This window comes from Apodemus sylvaticus, chromosome 1, assembly GCF_947179515.1.
Source record: "Apodemus sylvaticus chromosome 1, mApoSyl1.1, whole genome shotgun sequence".
NCBI classification, from domain to species: Eukaryota; Metazoa; Chordata; class Mammalia; order Rodentia; family Muridae; genus Apodemus; species Apodemus sylvaticus.
In genome coordinates, this window is record NC_067472.1 from 107,685,284 (window position 1) to 107,704,251 (window position 18,968).

The 18,968-nt window shown below is 37.2% G+C and overlaps 1 protein-coding gene across 3 annotated transcripts in view; it reads left to right on the forward strand.

The window, feature by feature from the left end:
- Positions 1–17,381, forward strand: part of Acer3 (alkaline ceramidase 3) — an 83,836-nt gene extending 66,455 nt beyond the window's left edge. For all 3 annotated transcript variants that reach the window (XM_052158218.1, XM_052158227.1, XM_052158236.1), the window contains 4 exons: positions 5,656–5,757; positions 8,458–8,562; positions 13,157–13,202; positions 14,075–17,381. In XM_052158218.1, the coding sequence (XP_052014178.1) occupies positions 5,656–5,757; positions 8,458–8,562; positions 13,157–13,202; positions 14,075–14,128 (307 nt within the window). In that variant the 3' untranslated portion in view covers positions 14,129–17,381. The remainder of the gene's footprint in view (positions 1–5,655; positions 5,758–8,457; positions 8,563–13,156; positions 13,203–14,074) is intronic.
- Positions 17,382–18,968: the final 1,587 nt, after the last annotated feature.

An 18,968-nucleotide genomic window follows, 5' to 3' on the forward strand; every position in this document is an offset into this window, starting at 1 on the left:
GAAAAGGGAGATATAACAACGGAAACTGAGGAAATCCAAAAAATCATCAGATCCTACTACAAGCGCCTCTACTCAACACAACTGGAGAATCTGGAGAAAATGGACAATTTCCTTGACAGATACCAAATACCAAAATTAAATCAGGACCAACTAGACCATCTAAACAGTCCCATAATGCCTAAAGAAATAGAAGGAGTCATAGATAGTCTTCCAACCAAAAAAAGCACAGGACCAGATGGTTTCAGTGCAGAATTCTATCAGACCTTCAAAGAAGAGTTAACACCAATACTCTTCAAACTATTCCACAAAATAGAAACAGAAGGAACACTACCCAATTCCTTCTATGAAGCCACAATTACACTGATACCAAAACCACACAAAGATCCAACAAAGAAAGAGAACTTCAGACCAATTTCCCTTATGAACATTGATGCAAAAATACTCAATAAAATTCTTGCCAACCGGTTCCAAGAACACATCAAAACGATCATCCACCATTATCAAGTAGGCTTTATCCCGGGAATGCAGGGTTGGTTCAATATACGGAAATCCATCAATGCAATCCACTATATAAACAAACTCAAAGAAAAAAACCACATGGTCATTTCATTGGATGCTGAAAAAGCATTTGACAAAATTCAGCATCCTTTCATGCTTAAAGTCTTGGAGAGAACAGGAATTCAAGGCCCATACCTAAACATAGTAAAAGCAATATACAGCAAACCTGTAGCCAGCATCAAACTAAATGGAGAGAAACTTGAAGCAATCCCACTGAAATCAGGAACCAGACAAGGTTGCCCCCTTTCTCCTTTTCAATATTGTACTTGAGGTACTAGCTCGGGCAATTTGACAACATAAGGAGGTCAAAGGGATACAAATTGGAAAGGAAGAAGTCAAACTATCATTATTTGCAGACGACATGATAGTCTACCTAAGTGACCCAAAAAACTCCACTAGAGAGCTCCTACAGCTGATAAACAACTTCAGCAAAGTGGCAGATTATAAAATCAAATCAAGCAAATCAGTGGCCTTCCTATATTCAAAGGATAAGCAGGCTGAGAAAGAAATTAGGGAACTGACACCCTTCACAATAGCCACAAACAATATAAAGTATCTTGGAGTGACTCTTACCAAACATGTGAAAGATCTGTATGACAAGAACTTCAAGACTCTGAAGAAGGAAATGGAAGAAGACCTCAAAAAATGGGAAAACCTCCCATGCTCATGGATCGGTAGAATCAATATAGTTAAAATGGCCATGTTGCCAAAAGCAATATACAGATTCAATGCAATACCCATCAAAATCCCAACTCAATTCTTCACAGAGTTAGAAAGAGCAATTATCAAATTCATCTGGAACAACAAAAAACCCAGGATAGCTAAAACTATTCCCAGCAACAAAAGAAAGTCTGGGGGAATCAGTATCCCTGACCTCAAGCAATACTGCAGAGCAATAGTGTTAAAAACTGCATGGCATTGGTACAGTGACAGGCAGGAGGATCAATGTAACAGGATTGAAGATCCAGAAATGAACCCACACACCTATGGCCACTTGATCCTCGACAAAGAGGCTGAAAACATCCAATGGAAAAAAGATAGCCTTTTCAACAAATGGTGCTGGTTCAACTGGAGGTCAGCATGCAGAAAAAATGCGAATTGATCCATCCTTGTCTCCGTGTACTAAGCTCAAATTCAAATGGATCAAGGACCTCCAAATAAAGCCAGACACTCTGAAGCTAATAGAAAAGAAACTGGGCAAGACCCTTGAGGACATCGGTACAGGGAGAAAGTTTCTGAACAGAACACCAATAGCGTATGCTCTAAGATCAAGAATTGACAAATGGGACCTCATAAAATTACAAAGTTTCTGTAAGGCAAAGGACACCATCAAGAGGACAAATCGGCAACCAACAAATTGGGAAAAGATCTTCACCAATCCTACATCAGACAGAGGGCTAATATCCAATATATATAAAGAACTCAAGAAGTTAGACTCCAGAAAACCAAACAATCCTATTAAGAAATGGGGTACAGAGTTAAACAAAGAATTCTCACCTGAAGAACCTCGGATGGCGGAGAAGCATCTTAAATGCTCAACTTCATTAGTCATTAGGGAAATGCAAATCAAAACAACCCTGAGATTTCATCTTACACCAGTCAGAATAGCTAAGATTAAAAATTCAGGAGACAGCAGGTGTTGGAGAGGGTGTGGAGAAAGAGGAATGCTCCTCCACTGCTGGTGGGGTTGCAAATTGATACAACCACTCTGGAAATCAGTCTGGCGGTTCCTCCGAAAACTGGGCACCTCACTTCCAGAAGATCCTGCTATACCACTCCTGGGCATATACCCAGAGGATTCCCCACCATGTAATAAGGATACATGCTCTACTATGTTCATAGCAGCCCTATTTATAATTGCCAGATGCTGGAAAGAACCCAGGTATCCCTCAACAGAAGAGTGGATGCAAAAAATGTGGTATATCTACACAATGGAGTACTATTCAGCCATTAGAAACAATGAATTCATGAAATTCTTAGGCAAATGGATGGAGCTAGAGAACATCATACTAAGTGAGGTAACCCAGACTCAAAAGGTGAATCATGGTATGCACTCACTAATAAGCGGATATTAACCTAGAAAACTGGAATACCCAAAACATAATCCACACATCAAATGAGGTACAAGAAGAAAGGAGGAGTGGCCCCTTGTTCTGGAAAGACTCAGTGAAGCAGTATTCAGCAAAACCAGAACGGGGAAGTGGGAAGGGGTGGGTGGGAGGACAGGGGAAGAGAAAGGGGCTTACGGGACTTTCGGGGAGTGGGGGGCTAGAAAAGGGGAAATCATTTGAAATGTAAATAAAAAATTATATCGAAAAAAAAAGAATATAGAACATTCAAACTAGACTAGCATACCATACTGGCCTGAACCTCAACAAAAATGTATGAAGGTAACTTAATAGAAAAGGTTATCTTTTCAACTAGTTGTACTAATTCTTTTTGAAGCAGAATTCCTCTTTGTGTGTGGCCCAAACTGACCTCAAGTTTGTGAACCTTCTGCCTTAGCCTCCCGGGTATGGGCTTGCAAGTATGAGCCACCATGCCTAATCCTAGTGAAGACAGCCTTCAACCACATACCGTTATATGCCTGCTATGGAAGCATACATGCCATCTACCACTGAACTGTATTATCAGTCCATTATAAAAATATAGCAGAAGTGGGTCATATCTCTAAATGTAAAAGCTAAAATTATTAAATTCTAGAAGTCTTTGCAAACTTAATTTGACAAAGATTTTTTAGGAAACAAACACTAAAGAAAAATGATAAGTTCAACTTTGAAGTTAATTAAAATTAACAAGTTTGTGAGCGTAGGTGTCATGAAACAAGCAGGAGGATACAGGATGAGCTATAAAGGATGGCCTCTATAGCTCAAGGCTGTCCTAGGCATTCATAGCAGGAACTTGGTTTGAGAAAAAAGTACAAACTTGGTTCTTAGAGACTGTGTTCAAAAAACAAAAGGCAAGTCACAGACTTGGAGAGAATAACTCCAAAATATATTTGCAACTGAGGACTCACACTAGAGTTTATAAAGAATTATTACAACTCAAACAATAAATACCATCTTGAGGAAGATCTATTTATATAGCAGATAATTACACAAAACAATGGCCCTTACTAATTTTGGAGAAAGTACATAAAAGCACAATGAGGAACCACTGCACTACTAGAGATACAACTGAAATGAAAGGTGTGCATGGATTCAGAACAACTGGAACTACTGTATATGGCTGGTAGAAAGGTAAATTAGGACCACCACTTATCCCCAGTGTCTGAGGGCAACATTTCTTCCCCGCCTACTTAGTAAAGAGAAATGAGAGTATATTTCAACACATGGTCTCAGTTAGGAATGCTCGTAGATGCTTTATTTGTAATAGTCAATAACTAGAAACAGAATCTCTGTCAACATTTGAACATTCAAACAAATTGTGCTATATTCAAGCTGTGGGGTATTAGTAATAAAAGAAATGATATATTCATATAAATGACAGAATGAATGAATCAATACCAAATGAAAGAAGTCATAGAATAAGAGGAACACAGAGTGTGATTCCATCCTCACTCTCAGTCTCCAACTCCCTCTTTGGCTCCTTCTCTACTCTCTCCCTCTTACTTTCTGGGATTATGGATATGCTATTTTTATCCCAGTAGTAGTTGCATGCACCTTCTGCTCATCTGTTTTTGTCTTGAAACAGGTTCTCTCTCCATAGCCCAGGGTGGCCTCCCACCATGGCATCTTTCTGACTCAGTCTCCCAAGTCTGAGATTGGAGATGTGATCCACTAAGCCTGGATTCATATGTACATTTTTTGAAATTTATTTTATTCTTAATTGTGTTTATGTGGGTGTGTCTGTGTGTTGAGTAGGGGCAAGTAAGTGACAGTATCTTCAGAGGCCAGAAGAGGGAGTGGAAGCCCTGCCGTTGGAATCACAGGCAGTTATGAGCTGCCTAACATATGTACTAGGAATTAAACTCAGTGTGTGATCTTAACCTTGAGCCTTCTTTCTAGCTCCTAGATGTACTTTATAAATATGTATGTCCTAAACCAGGTGTGACAGTATATGCTTATAATCCTAGTACATTGGAGGCAGTCAGGAGGATAGGTGAAAGTTCAAGATCAGCCTGATCAGCCAGCCTATTGCAGGCCAGCCAAGACTATCTAGCAAGACCCTGTCTCAAAACAACAACAACAAAAAAAAACAACAAATAAATAAGTTGACTTTATTAAAGCTATAAAAAGTGATTAAGCTGCTAATATATTTTAAGCAATTCACCACCTTTCAACTTCCTTAGCAGTGAAGTGAGAAGAATGCCTGCCTGATAGATGTATTTACAGGATTGACAGGGGGTTCCCCTCCCAAACACCTCTTTAGCACTTTCAAATTCCTTTACTTTTCTTCAAAACAGTTATAATCAATACTGTTTTCATTTCTTGCCCCAACCATCCTATAAATTTTCTGAGAGCAGGCTTTCTTATTGACTGCTTCCCACTGAAAAGTTTAGAACTGTGCTAGTATATTCTGTGATGTGTGTGTGTGTGTGTGTGTGTGTGTGTGTGTGTGTGTGTGTATAGAGGGAGGGGGAGAGGCAGAGAGAGAGTGGAGGGGGGAGAGGGAGGGAGAGAGAGTTAGTTCAGTCCCTGGCAGAAAATGGTAGAAGATTCAACCTATGTTAATTCTAAACCCATCTCTTCCATGCTACTGAAAAATTAAGCAAGTATATTGTATTATTTCTTCATGTATTTAGCAGCCTTGATGGGCCATTTTCTCTTAGTAGCTTTAAATAGATAGTTAAGCGTTCAGCAAATATCCCGACACAGTGGTAAACTGCTATAGTCCCAGCTCCTTGGGAGGTTGAGGCAAGAGGAGTTTGGGAGCCCTGATATTTGAGACCAACCTGAGAACAAACTAGCAAGATACTTCAAAAAATCTTTTTAAAGTATGTCACACGTGATTGTCAAAGGTGTTGCATTAATATGGGTTTGCTCTTAGTCTCCTGAGGACTCTTCTTGATCATAAAAATGATGACCTCTGATGGTCATCACCTCTGATGATGATATGACTTGAAGATTTGTCACATTGCTTTTCTTTTCTCCACAGGGTTTATCCATGGCTTAGAGGACTAGGTTATACATCCTTGACTATCTTTTTATTGGGGTTTCTATTGTGGAATGTAGATAACATCTTTTGTGAGTCACTGAGGTAAGATATATTTTCATTCCTAGAAAATCAATTTGGAACCATTATATTAAGCAGAGACTTTTATAGGCATGTAGAAACAACTATGTCCTAAAATGATATTTTACCAATGTTGACACTGTATAACACAGGAAAATTAAACTCTGGGAATACCTATTTAAATTGCCTGAAAGTTTAAACCTCAGAATATTTTATAATCTTGGATTATTTTGTATGTGTGCTTTACAAAACTATACAGTTTAATCATAGATTTACTATATCTTTGAAAACTGCCTACTCAAGCTGGCATGGTGGCATATAACTTTAATCCTAGCACTTAGAAGATAGAAGCGGGCAGATCTCTGTGGGTTCGCGGCCAACTTGGTCTACAAAGTGAGTTCCTGGACAACCAAGGATATCACACAGAGAAGCCCTATCCCCCCCCCCAAAAAAAACAAAAACAAGCAAATAAAAAAAACAAAAAAGAAAACTACCTAGTTTGCTTCATCAAGTAAACAATAATGATTTGTAATTGGCATTAAAAATGCATGTAAAACTTTTGAAGAAATGTGTCAATCAGTGATGTTTAGACTATTTGGAAACTTAGAAGTTGAATGACCTGGTCTCTACAGCAAATAAATTACAGGAGGGGAGAAAGAGAGAGGTATAACCTAAGATTAAAAGACTTAAGAGATGTTTTATAGGAGCTAAGGATATAGCTCATAGGCTTGAGTGCTTGTCTAGTGTGAGCCTGGGTTCGATCGCCACTGCCAAAAACCAAAGCCAAGGAGTGCAGGGAAGCAATTGGTTTACAGTGTTAGCCAAGGAGTGCAGGGAAGCCATTGGTTACAGTATTATTAGCCTTTTGTGATCTTGATTCACTGTGAAAACATAAACAGAAATGTTGAGCTCAATTAATAATTAAATATTTTATACTAAAGGGTTATTACTAATATTTTAGATGTGAAAATAGTATTGTAGCTATGGTTAAAATAATTTTTTTCTAGTCACATGTACTAAAATATCTAGTGATAAAAAATGATACCTAAAATTTTCTTCAATATAATGTGGGAGAGAGACATAGATGAAAGTTCAGATTACATGGATTTAGCATAATTTATTAACTATTGAAGTTTGGTAATAGATATATTATTATTTTGCTTACTTTTTTTTGTTTTGTTTTTCAAGACAGGGTTTCTCTATATCTCTGTGTGTGACTGTCCTGGAACTCGCTCTGTAGACCAGGCTGTCCTGGAACTCAGATATTTACCTGCCTCTGCCTCCCACGTGCTGGGATTAAAGGTGTGCACCACCGCCTGGCAAAGATTTATTTATTTATTATTATATGTAAGTACACTGTAGCTGTACAGAAAAGGGCATTAAAAGATCTCATTGTGGATGGTTGTGAGCCACCATGTGGTTGCTGAGATTTGAACTCAGGACCTTCAGAAGAGCAGTCAGTGCTCTTATTTTGCTTACTTTTGAGGAGGGTAGTTTTTTGTTGTTGTTGTTTGGGGGGGGTGTTTTTTTGTTTTTTCTTTTTGAGACAGGGTCCATATAGACCAGGTTGGCCTTGAGATCACTAAGTAACTAAGAATGATCTTGAATTCCTTATCCTCTGCCTTTATCTCCCAAGTGCTGAGATTACAAATATGTGCCACCATATGTGACTCTTACTTTGTATGCCTTTGCATATGTTTGAAATTCTCTATAATTTCCTATATTAAAAAGTTTCATATAAAATGTGAAACTTTCAGTGTAGCTAACTAAATATATACTCTGTTTAGATCTATGTAGAAAAAACAGTTGTGTAAGTTGTATAAGTAATGTAGACAAAAATCCATTCCTTGCTTAATCTCAGTACTCTAGGCAGGAGGTTCAGGACTTGAAAGTAGCCTGACTATATGCAACCGTGGGTGTAGGGTAGAAAGAAGAAAGTTCGAGACTAAGGTCAAGACACATGCTTCTGAATTAGAAACATCTAGCATAATGCCTAGGAGAGTGAAGCCTTATACTGAGTGAACAGTCATCCCCGGATCTGATCTACTAACCTACAGTTAGGCCTCGGGTTGGCATTCCACATCAGTATTCTTCTCTAATAAATAGTAGTATGATATATACTTTTTTAATCAAAAGAATTTGAGACCCATCTGAACTACTAGATGTCAATTTGGGAAACTAATCAAGAATTTTTTCAAGTTCCTACCATATATAGTTTTGCCAATGTCTGCTTCCTCAAAGAAGCACTTAGATATGAAACTGTAGATATTATAGGAATTCATAAACTGTATAGTAGTATACTGAGATGAAAGGAAATGCATATGTATTCTTTCCTGCGGAGATAGCTAACTGAACTAGTGTTTCTCAAAGTGTGTTCCAGAAAATAGTTGTTCCAGAGTATGAATAAATATTACCTAAAAACAATTTCCATGGATTAGTGGTTACCTAATGATAGATTCTATAGTAAGATTTTTCAAAAACCTTTAATTGATTAATATGCATTAAAATTAACAAGATGTCAATAAATTGTTATCTATATTAATTTGAGTCATTTTTTCAAAATTCCTGGAAATATTGTTTGTTTTACAATAAACTTTTAGAAGACAATACAGTAAATATAAGGAAATTAAATAATTGCCATATTATAAAATATTTCAAAATGTAATATTTTCAGCACTAGTATATCTTCATTGTAACATTGTGGTTTCCTCCTTCTTTATACAGGAACTTTCGAAAGAGAGTGCCCCCTGTTTTAGGTGTTACAACACAGTTTCATGCATGGTGGCATATTCTGACTGGCCTGGGTTCTTATCTTCACATCCTTTTCAGGTAGGAAATAAAAGCTTTTTAACCTAATATTGCAAGAATTCTGCTTTTTTTTTTTTTTTTACTTTATGCTTCAAATAGGAAGGTGTAAATATAAAATGTTGAAGACAGGATTTATAGTCTGTCGTTGCCTTACCTCTAGGTGACCATAAGAAATCCTTTGTCACATTTGTGTCGTGTGTATAGAGTCATGGAGCAGCTGATAACTGGGGATTTTATTGTGTATATTGTGTTTATTGTGTATATTGTATACTCAAGTCGTGATGAGTGGCAAGAGGGTATGATGGTGTGTGATCTTAGAGTTTCAATCTGGACCTTCTTGGAGTAAGGGTACTCTTCTCCAGAAATAAATTGGTTATCACTTTGCCCCTTTTGTTTTCTTCAAAGAGACTTTTTAGGATTTGATATGTACAGCAAAAATGGATATAAGTTCTCACTGACCACCCATCCAGTCATAAGTCCATATCATCCTTTCTCATTTATCAGGCCTGATCTTTTTTTCAAATCATTTATTCATTTATTTATTTGTTTGATTTTTTAAAATAATTATTTTTATTTTCTATATTTTACCTGCATGTAATTCTGTGTGCCCGTGTGTGCCTGGCGTCAGATCCCTTGGAACTGGAGCTACAGAGGATTATGAGCCCTAGTGTTCTTAACTGCTGAGCTGTCTTTACAGCTCCTTCCAAGTGTTTGTGACTAGTTACGTGTTTTCCTCCCTAGCTCTGGGGCAAGTTCATCCAGAGCAGGGCCTTACCTATTTATCGCCACTTTTCAAATGTGCAGAATCTTACCTATCATATAGTCAGCACCCAGTATATATGTTGTTTAATGAATGGATGTGTGTACATGCTGATCTCTTCACCAATGGCACATTTACCTTTAGATTCTTCTTGGAAACAAACTAAAATATTTATAGAAAAAAGAAGTCAGGAAATAGTAATGTATGCCTTTAATTCCAGCACTTGAGAGGCAAAGGCCTCTGAGTTTGAGGCCATTTTGGTATACAGCCAGAGCAGGGCTTAAGGCAATTGACTGAAGACTTCTAGGTATCTAATTATCTAGAACTGGTTGTTGTAAAAAAATATGGCCATTGGTAATGTAAAATCTTATCAATAACTTATTTTCTCTTACCTTAATTTCTTCAGCCTTGTGTGGCATGGCATTACCAGCATTAAATGAATACTCCTTAAATACTTAGCATGTGTGCTTGAATATCTGAGGAAAAATCTGGCCCAAAAATTTAAAGTAGTAAAGGACACAGGTTTTACAAAATGAAGGCAGAAATACATGCCAGGTTTTTATTTAGCTTTAGAGTATCACTGGATCAGTGCAAGCAGAATGAAGTCAGGGCTTTCACCTTTAAGTCCCTAATGCAGCTTCATCACTCTAAGATTGTGTAACAATTTAAAGGCAAATTATCTAGAATTTTATTCATTGTATTTAAGATTAGTGGGTAGGAAATTATCTTTTGGAGGAATCATATTGTCTTGCTTTTTGATGTTTCTTGTGTTTCTGTGTTGTAATTTGACAAACTATTATTTTGGATATCTTTTCAGTTTGTTTTGTCATTGATTTTTGTTTCATTTGACATTTTTTCGGGGGAGGAAGGCTTGTTGTTGAGACGGCTTCTTACTTTGGAGCGCTTGCTGGCCTGGAACTTGCCATGTAGGCTGGCGGACCTCAGATTCAGAGATCCGTGTGCTGGAAGTAAAGATGTGTGACACCATGACAAGCTCTCTTCTAGTTTTATTCTGGGACCTGATTGGTCAACTTGCTCTTGGGAGCTCAGTTCACAAGTAACACTGACAATAGAGAAGCAGACTGCTATAATTACAACAGTATTAAGCCAAAAATATCTATAAATACAGTTAACATTGATTAAAACCCAATTCTATATCACTGACCATAAAACAGAAAATGGCAAAACTAATTTAGTGTGCTACAAAGTTAAAAAGTTGCAAAGAATGGAGTGGGGATATTCAAAATACATTGTGTAAAGTTCTCAGAGAATTAATAAAAAATAAAAATTGCATAAGATTAATATGAAAATAGTGCTGAGTGAAATAAACAAAAAGAAAGAAGAAATAAAAGAGAGCCAAGGTTAAATAAAAGAGCAGAAAAAAGAAGAGTGAAGAAGACTGTTATGAGAGGAAATTTTTTTAATATTTTTATTTTCTATATTCTTTGTTTACATTCCAAATGATTTCCCCTTTCCTGGATCCCCCCTCCCCATATGTCCCATAAACCTTCTTCTCTCCATCCCTTCTCCAATCACCTCCCTCCTTTTTCTCTGTCCTTATATTCCCTTCCAATGCTAGATCGATCCTTTCCAGGATCAGGACCCTCTCCATACTTCTTCATGGGAGTCATTTGTTATGCAATTTGTGCCTTGGGTATTCAGGGCTTCTGGGCTAATTAATATCCACTTATCAGAGATTGCATTCCATGTGTATTCTTTTGTGATTGGGTTACCTCACTTAGGATGATATTTTCCAGATCAAACCATTTGCCTAAAAATTTTGTGAATTCATTGTTTCTAATTGCTGAGGACATTTTAAAAGGTCAAGAGTGAAGAGTGCTTACTGCCCTACCAAATGACCAGACTTTGGTCCCCAGAACCTACCCACATTGGTTCTCACATTGGACAGCTCACAATTGCCTGCAATCCTAGCTCTAAAAGACCTGAAACCCTCTTCTGACTTCTGTGCACATATGACACACACAGATAAACATGCATAACACCTCCAGTACATTTGCTTTAATTTTTTTAAAAAAATGGGAAAGGTTAAGAGAGCAGAAAGAGAACAGACAAACTGAGCACACAGGCACATGTCTGTAGTCCCAGTCCTTGGGAAGTAGGGACAGGGTGATCAGGAGTTAGAGTTCAGAAGTCATTCTCAGCTGTACATAATGAGTTTGAGAGCAGCATTGTTCTTATGATAACCTGTCTCAAAACAACAGCAGCAAGAGAGTTCCTGTTATTCAAAGTTTGAAAACAAAATTAGATAAATGTAAGAAGGAAGATTTTAAAATAAAAATATAAAAGCTTTTAAAATAAGGTAAAGCAAAAGTATAAATTATAGTAGAAAGGATGGAAAAGGGAAATACAGAGGCAAGAAAGAGAATGCTTTAGGTATATAGCTCAGTTGGTGGGTACTTGCTTAGCATGCACAGAGCCTTGGGTTCCATCCCTAGCTTCACATAATGTGGGCAGAAAGATAGAAGCAGGATGGTCAGAATTCAAAGTCATCTTCATCTACATAATGAATTGTAGGCCAGCCTGAACTACATATGACCCTTCCTTAAAATAACAAGAAAAGGGAGATAGGGAGTCTGCTTTTAAATATATATATATATATATATATATATATATATATATATATATATATATATATATATATAGTAAAGTAGAAATACTACTAAAAGTGAGGCAAAAAGAAAAAGGGCGCAGAGGCAGAAAAAAAAACAGGAAGGAGAAACAGAGCAAGCCTTGGAATTGCTTCTTTATATGTTCTCAAAACTTGGAGAGAGTCTAATAGACACAATGTCAGGGTGCCTACTTTTACTTGTAGACACTCATCTTTGCAATGATTTATGCTGGTAAGGAGCCTACACTGGGTAAGTGTCCATGGTTCACTAGAACTGTTTTCATTTTAGTGGCTTCTTTGTGTACCAAGAGTCTCAGCTAGCCACACTTAGCTTTGTTGTCAGTCCCTGGGCTGAGCAGGTTCTCTGGAGACTCCCAGTATTGTATCCATGAGGTGGATAATGTTCCCATTTTGTAGATTATGATGGCCTAAAATTCACTAAGTATCCCAGGTTGGCCTCAAACTCAAGGCCCCCCTGCTTTCCTCTACTAAGTACTGGAATTATTGGCAAATGCCACCATGCCCAGTGAAGACTTTCTTTTACATTAATGTCAGTCTAGATTGTGCTAACTTATCTTTCTGACAAGAGCAATTGTTTAAATTTTTTGTTGTCGTTGTTGAATAAATATAACAGAAAATCAACAAGTCCAAAGTCTTACAGCTAGCAAATGTCCAGGTAACATCTAAACTACCATTTGCTGCAGTTCCAGATTTGGTACAGGAAAGTGTGGCATAGTTATATTAAATTTTATAAATTTAACTAGTAAGTTCTTTTGACCTTTGCATTATTTGAAATACTAGAAAAGTATGCTTTGTATATGTTGTCATGATATTTTGTTACTATTCAAATATAGTAGTGTAATATACATAACATTTAAGTAGTGTAATATACATAAAATTACATATGTTATATGTTATAGACAACCAAGTGACTTTCAGGGACAAATTGAGAAGTGTTTGCCATTTGCACTACTTTACAGATCTAACTAATATCACCTCCAGCAGTGAGTGACTCATTTAATGACAGACACCAAAGAAACTGTTACCTCTCTGGGTTTCTCACACACTTATTTAATGAATGCTTATAGCCACAGTTTTCAAAGATGGAATTGTGATACCAACCACATGGAGCAGTAAGATGCCATGCTTGGCTCTAAACTACAAACATCCTGAAGTTATAGTTTATGAGTTGGTTTGTCTGAGAAGTTTTCCCACTTTTCTTTCAGTTTATATACAAGAACGCTTTACCTGAGGTACAGGCCAAAAGTGAAGGTAAGTATGTTGTAAAGGGAAGGGTGGTGCTAGTCTTGAGAACATAAATGGATGCAAGAGACAGCAGGAGTGGTGGAGCAGAAGATAGTAGCACACCTTTCTTTAATGAATGCTTATAGCTGCAGTTTTCAAAGATGAAATTGTGATACCAACCACATGGGGCAGTATGATGCCATGCTTGGTTCTAAACTACAAACATCCTGAAGTTATAGTTTATGAGTTGATTTGTCTTAAGAAGAGGAGTAACACAGACATCAAATCTGAAATATTTGTTATCCATGTGCTACCCTGTGATCTTAGATAAGTCTCTTTAATCCTGAATTACCTCAACAGAATAGAGCTGTTCAGTACAACATTACAGCATTAGTTTTAGAATTGAAGATTAAGGGGGCCTAGAGATGGCTCAGCAGTATATATAAAGCATACCCTGCTCCTTCAGAGGACCAAGATTCATTCCCAGCCCCATGCTAGGTACCTCACAACCACCTCTAACTCCAACTCTAGGGGACCCAATTCCCTCTTCTGGCCTCCACAGGCACTTCATTTACACACACACACACACACACCCTCCTTCTCCTGGCCTCCACAGCTTAGCACTCCATTTACATACACACACACACACACTCACACAACAAAATCTCTTTAAGATTATAGATGAAATGCCTACCATGCTTGACAAAGCATATGCTTAATGTACTTTAATGAATTAAGTGGGGAAGCAGTTTTTGAGATCTGATGCTATGTTCAGGCTACTAATACTGACAAGCCTAACATTTGTTATAGCCCAGACCCCTAGGGATTGCTCTCCCTCATTTTTTTCATGCATAGAATAATCTTGGTCTCTCTCATTTTGCCCTCGCTTGTTCCCACAGTTTCTCCTTGGAATCTGGCCAGTGGTCATGTTTGAACCTCAGAGGAAGCACTGATGAATTATTCTACCAAGAAAATAAAAAACACCTATTGTATGTAGTTCTGCCAAGATGGTCAAGAAATCCCCAAAGACTTATACATGTGGAAGACACCATGCCCATCACAAGAGATGAACGACTCAGCCACAGAGAATGGGCAATTGGTCTGTTGGATGTTTAGCTCCTGGCTGTATCTCGTTTGCCCTAGACCTAAGATGCTTAGAGAGAAAAAGAAAGTGTATATTTATATTCTAGAATGGTGGAGAAGTTGGGCTTTTCTTAACAGGTTAACAGTTTGTGCTGGTCATTCATGGAAAATTAATATTTTTTCTTTTTTTCTATTTTTTACAAGAGTTGCATGTTAATTGTACCTTTATTAATTTTTAATTAAATATTGAACAAAGTCATTGAGAATTGGCAAAGTCCAATATCCAGATGGCCCACTGTGAGCCAGCACTTAGCCATGTCAACTTTGATTTACGTTATTATATTAACTTCACAGATGGCTTTCCAGTAATAAAAAGAAAAGGCGTGGGATCCTAGGCAGCTCCTCGCTATCTGTCGTGGTGCTAGCTGGAGTCTTGGAAGCAAACTCTGACCTGCCAGTGAGTGGGCTCTGTTCTCGTCACATTCAAGAGTTTGTCTTGGGCTCTGTGGCCCACAGCCAATCAAAGGTGTGGGCCATCCAACACCCCTTCAGAAGCTGTCCCAGAGCACCTGTGGAATATAGCCCTCTCACCAGTCAAAGACTGTTGTTTTGCTTTCTTTGATCTTCAAATTATTATTATTATTACTGTGTATAGCAAATTTAACTGGTAATCAGTTTTATTAACACAGTTAATTGACTTTATCAGGGAAAGTTGTAAGCTTTTTACTTTTTGCATTATGCAGTATGCATAGTGAAGCAAATAGTTTTAATTTAGATTTGAGTGTATACAAAATTGAATTGATTATCACGGATAGTAAATGAAAAATCATATGTTATATCTGCTGATTGCATCCTGAGCTTTGGCTTCAAAAGGGTTTTTTTTTTTTCTCATGTAAAACTGGTTTTAAAAAAATTCTTATCTTTTCAATATTCATTAGCAAGCAGGGTGATGCATGCCTTTAATCACATCACTTGAAAGGCAGAGATAGGCTAGGCAGATCTCTGTGATTTTAAGGCCAGCCTGGCCTATAGTTCCAGGACAGACAGGAATATGTAATGAAACTGTCTCAAAAATGAAAAACAGTTTGTGGTTCATTAGGTAGCCTTGGAATATTTATAAAACCAAAAATGTTTCCTTCACCCTCTGGCCTTAGTTTTTTAAAGCCCAAGTACCAGTTTTCTTCCTTTACATCTCAGATGGCCATTAAACAAACATACCTTTTATAAAAGCCAAAACATAAATCTGAAAAAACCTTAGTTGTACTTTGAATGTGGGCATGGGATCAAAGTCTAGAGCACATTTACTGAATTTCCCAGTTTCTTGTCTTCTGGAACAAGAACTGGACCAGGGACACATAGATGGTGATGGAAATAGAGACCTTTTGTTAGGAAAAAAGAAAAATATTCCCCAGAATGAGAGTATGTCCAAGGACTAGGAAAGGTCTAAGGCTGAAAAGCCTTGGACCAAAAGAGTCTCTGCTCTATATAGGACCTCTGCATAGCCTCCATCTTTTCTGGAAATTAGAGAAGGTAGGGCTTTATTTTTTTAAAAGCATGTTGTTTTGTTATACATAGATCTGTTGGAGAGGTTTCCAGTCTTCCTTTGGATTGGTTTTTGTTTGTTTGCTTCTAGAATTTCCTATTCTCCTACCTCACTTTATCCCATCCTAAGAGCTATGGTTCCAAAAATCTTTTTGAGGAGCTAAAGGATGGTTATCTATTTTGTATAATTTCCATGTTAATGAGGGATGAAGTCTTTGCCAAAGAGAGACCAAAGCTCTCTTCCTATTTTATCTACTGGTTGGAGAGGAGGCTTAAGAGTTTTTGTTTTAGGAGTTGCCTTGAATCTTTGTATCATAATGATAAATTGTAATGATTTTTTTTTTTAAAAAAAAAAAAAAAGTAAGAATTTGGGCTGGAGAGATGGTTTAACATTTAAGAGCACGAATTGCTCTTGCAGAAGCCTTGAGTCAGATTCTCAGCATCCACATTGCATCTCACAACCATCCATAACTATAGTTTCTAAGGATCTAACAACTTCTGACATCTGCTGGCACCAGACATGCACATTGTACATATACATATATAAGTAAAACACCTAATAAATTTTTAAAAATTGTCAGTGTAAAAAAAAAAAAAAAAGATTATGTCAACCATTGGCTCCAGAAAGGACCAGAGTCAGGAAAAGCATAGCTATGCTTACGTAAAATATTCTGAATATGGTCCTTTAGATTGTTAAAACAAATCAAACAAAATCCACAAACAAAAAAACCCAAACTGATGGTTATGCATTAAGGTTATGGCAAACACAAAAAGAACAATATGTAGGGAAAAAATCCAGTAGTGGAACAGATTAAAAGAAGAAAGTATGGGATCGTAACCATTTGGTACCAACCATGCCAAAAGAAAAAATGGAAAACCAAAGCATAAGGTTATAATTACTGATAGTTACTTTGTCTTTAAGAAGCTAAAGCATACTGTTTGTTGTCTGAAGAGATCCTTTAAATCCTTCAGCCTTTTAATGGCTTATACTGAGGTAGCCTGTCTCTAAGGTGTTCTTGAGGCTATGGACTTGGATCTTATGGACACAGGTGCCACTTCCTTAGAATGACCTCTAACAGGTTATAGCCTGTCTCCAAACATCTAGTGCCCTTCTTCAGCCAACTGTATTACTCTGTCAGATACAGTATAGTGTCTTTGCCCAGGATCTCCAGAGAAATAAGATTTTAGCAATGTGCTAAGTTGTAACCAAAATAAGGAAGACTTTTCCTTTTTGGTAATACTTAATAGTATGTCCTTTTTATTACATACAGAGTAAATATACCCGGCCTGATATTGCTGCTTGATGGTGTTGTAATTCCTATAATTATCATTATGGAAAGAAAGTTCAACTTAAAGATCTTTGGCAAATATAACCACCGTTTAGATGTATCTCGGCCTTAACAGAAATCTTACCTCCATCACTTGTACACTAAGAACACTCCTATAAAAGCAGTCAGTCCAACAGAAGAATTCTAACACAGTACTCAGAGCATTGGATCAACATAGAGCATTTTGATGATGTTTTATTTTTGTTACACCTGACTTTAAAAAAATGAAATAAAATTTTAATCTTTCTCAGAACTGGTTTTGGAAGAAAATCTTTACCAAAATCTGTAGATACCTTATAAGATTTAGTAGATTAATGAAGCTTTTATGTTGTGACACCAAAGAATGCTGTTTGTCTTATGTACATAAGTAGCATTTTAAGGTCTCATAAAACATATGAGAAGCAAAAAAAAATTTTTAATAAATTTCAGGGAGTTAAGAGTACCTACATGTATTATAAGGCAGTGTGTACTTGTCAAGCCTTTTATTGTATCTCTCAGACATGCATGTTCACTTACATGTTTTAAAGTAGGTATGGCAATAGGGTGGAGTGATAACTCACCAATTAGGAGCATTCGCTATACTTGAAGAGAACCTGCTTTCAATTCCCTGCACCCAGAGGTGGCTCACTATTGTGGGAAATATTAAAAAATCAGCACCAACTTTCCATGCTACACCCAGCTTCTCTCTGCCCAGGCAGTCTCCCTGCCTCTGCCTCTAGGCTAGCCCCTGATGGCAGTCCCCCTGCCTCTGCCTCTAGGCTAGCCCCTGATGGCAGTCTTCCCAGCTCCAGTTCACCTGCCTCAGAGCATACCTTCTCAGGCATCCATCCCCTGTGGTCTGTGGTCACAAATCCCCTTAACCCAGTAAATCAAAGAAGCGTATAATTAATCAATCAGATTTATATATCAATAAATTCTTAATTTACAAGATGTCCAAATAATAATTTTAGAGCCAATTGATAATGATATAAATTGCCCACCTAGATAAGACAAAGATGTAATTATCCATCCCAAATAAGATAATCATAACTACCTGTGGCTATTTAAAGCTACGCGGAATCTGAATCATTGTTTCTCTTCCATTTTCCTCTCCCTGTCCTTCTCCCTGAAACTCTTCACTCCACCCACCCCCTTTTCCCTGTCCAATCACAGGCTTCTTGTTGTATTAATATTTAAAGTGATTGAACAGGGAAAATTCTGCTACAGCTTACGACCATTGTAACTCCAGTTCCAGGGAATCCAGTGCCTTCTTCTCACCTCTAAAGGTACCAGGCATACATATAGTACACACATGTAATGCAGACAAAACACTGGTACACATAGAGTAAACATTTAAAGAATTAAGTATGCTAAGAAAAATACAATGAAACGTTTTTTATGTATGAATGAAATGGCCACAGACTTTTGTCATCTAGTTCTTTCTGAATACAAAATGACAATGATGCTGTCATGAAACAGTTACCATGAACAGACAGGACACAGTCAGAATAGGCTATACCCAGCAAAAGGTACCACATGGTAGGATTAAAACCACCTCAGTGAAACAGAAGAAAGGGCTAATGAGAGGAGAAAGACTCAAGGTAATGCTGTTAGGTGGATCAGGGAGTTTTGAATGGTGTGTCTTTTCTCTTTAGGCTTTATCCTTAAAATAGACTGCAGTAGTTCTTTAATAAGAACAATCAGGGCAGAATGCACAGCCTGAGAATGCTTAGGTTTTTTTTTTAATTTATCTTTAGGTTTTTACTCAATCTTAAAACTTTTTATTAATATTTTACTTGTTTTTAACATTCCTTTATCCTTGATGTAATTTTAAAACTCAATTAATTATAAATTAAAACTT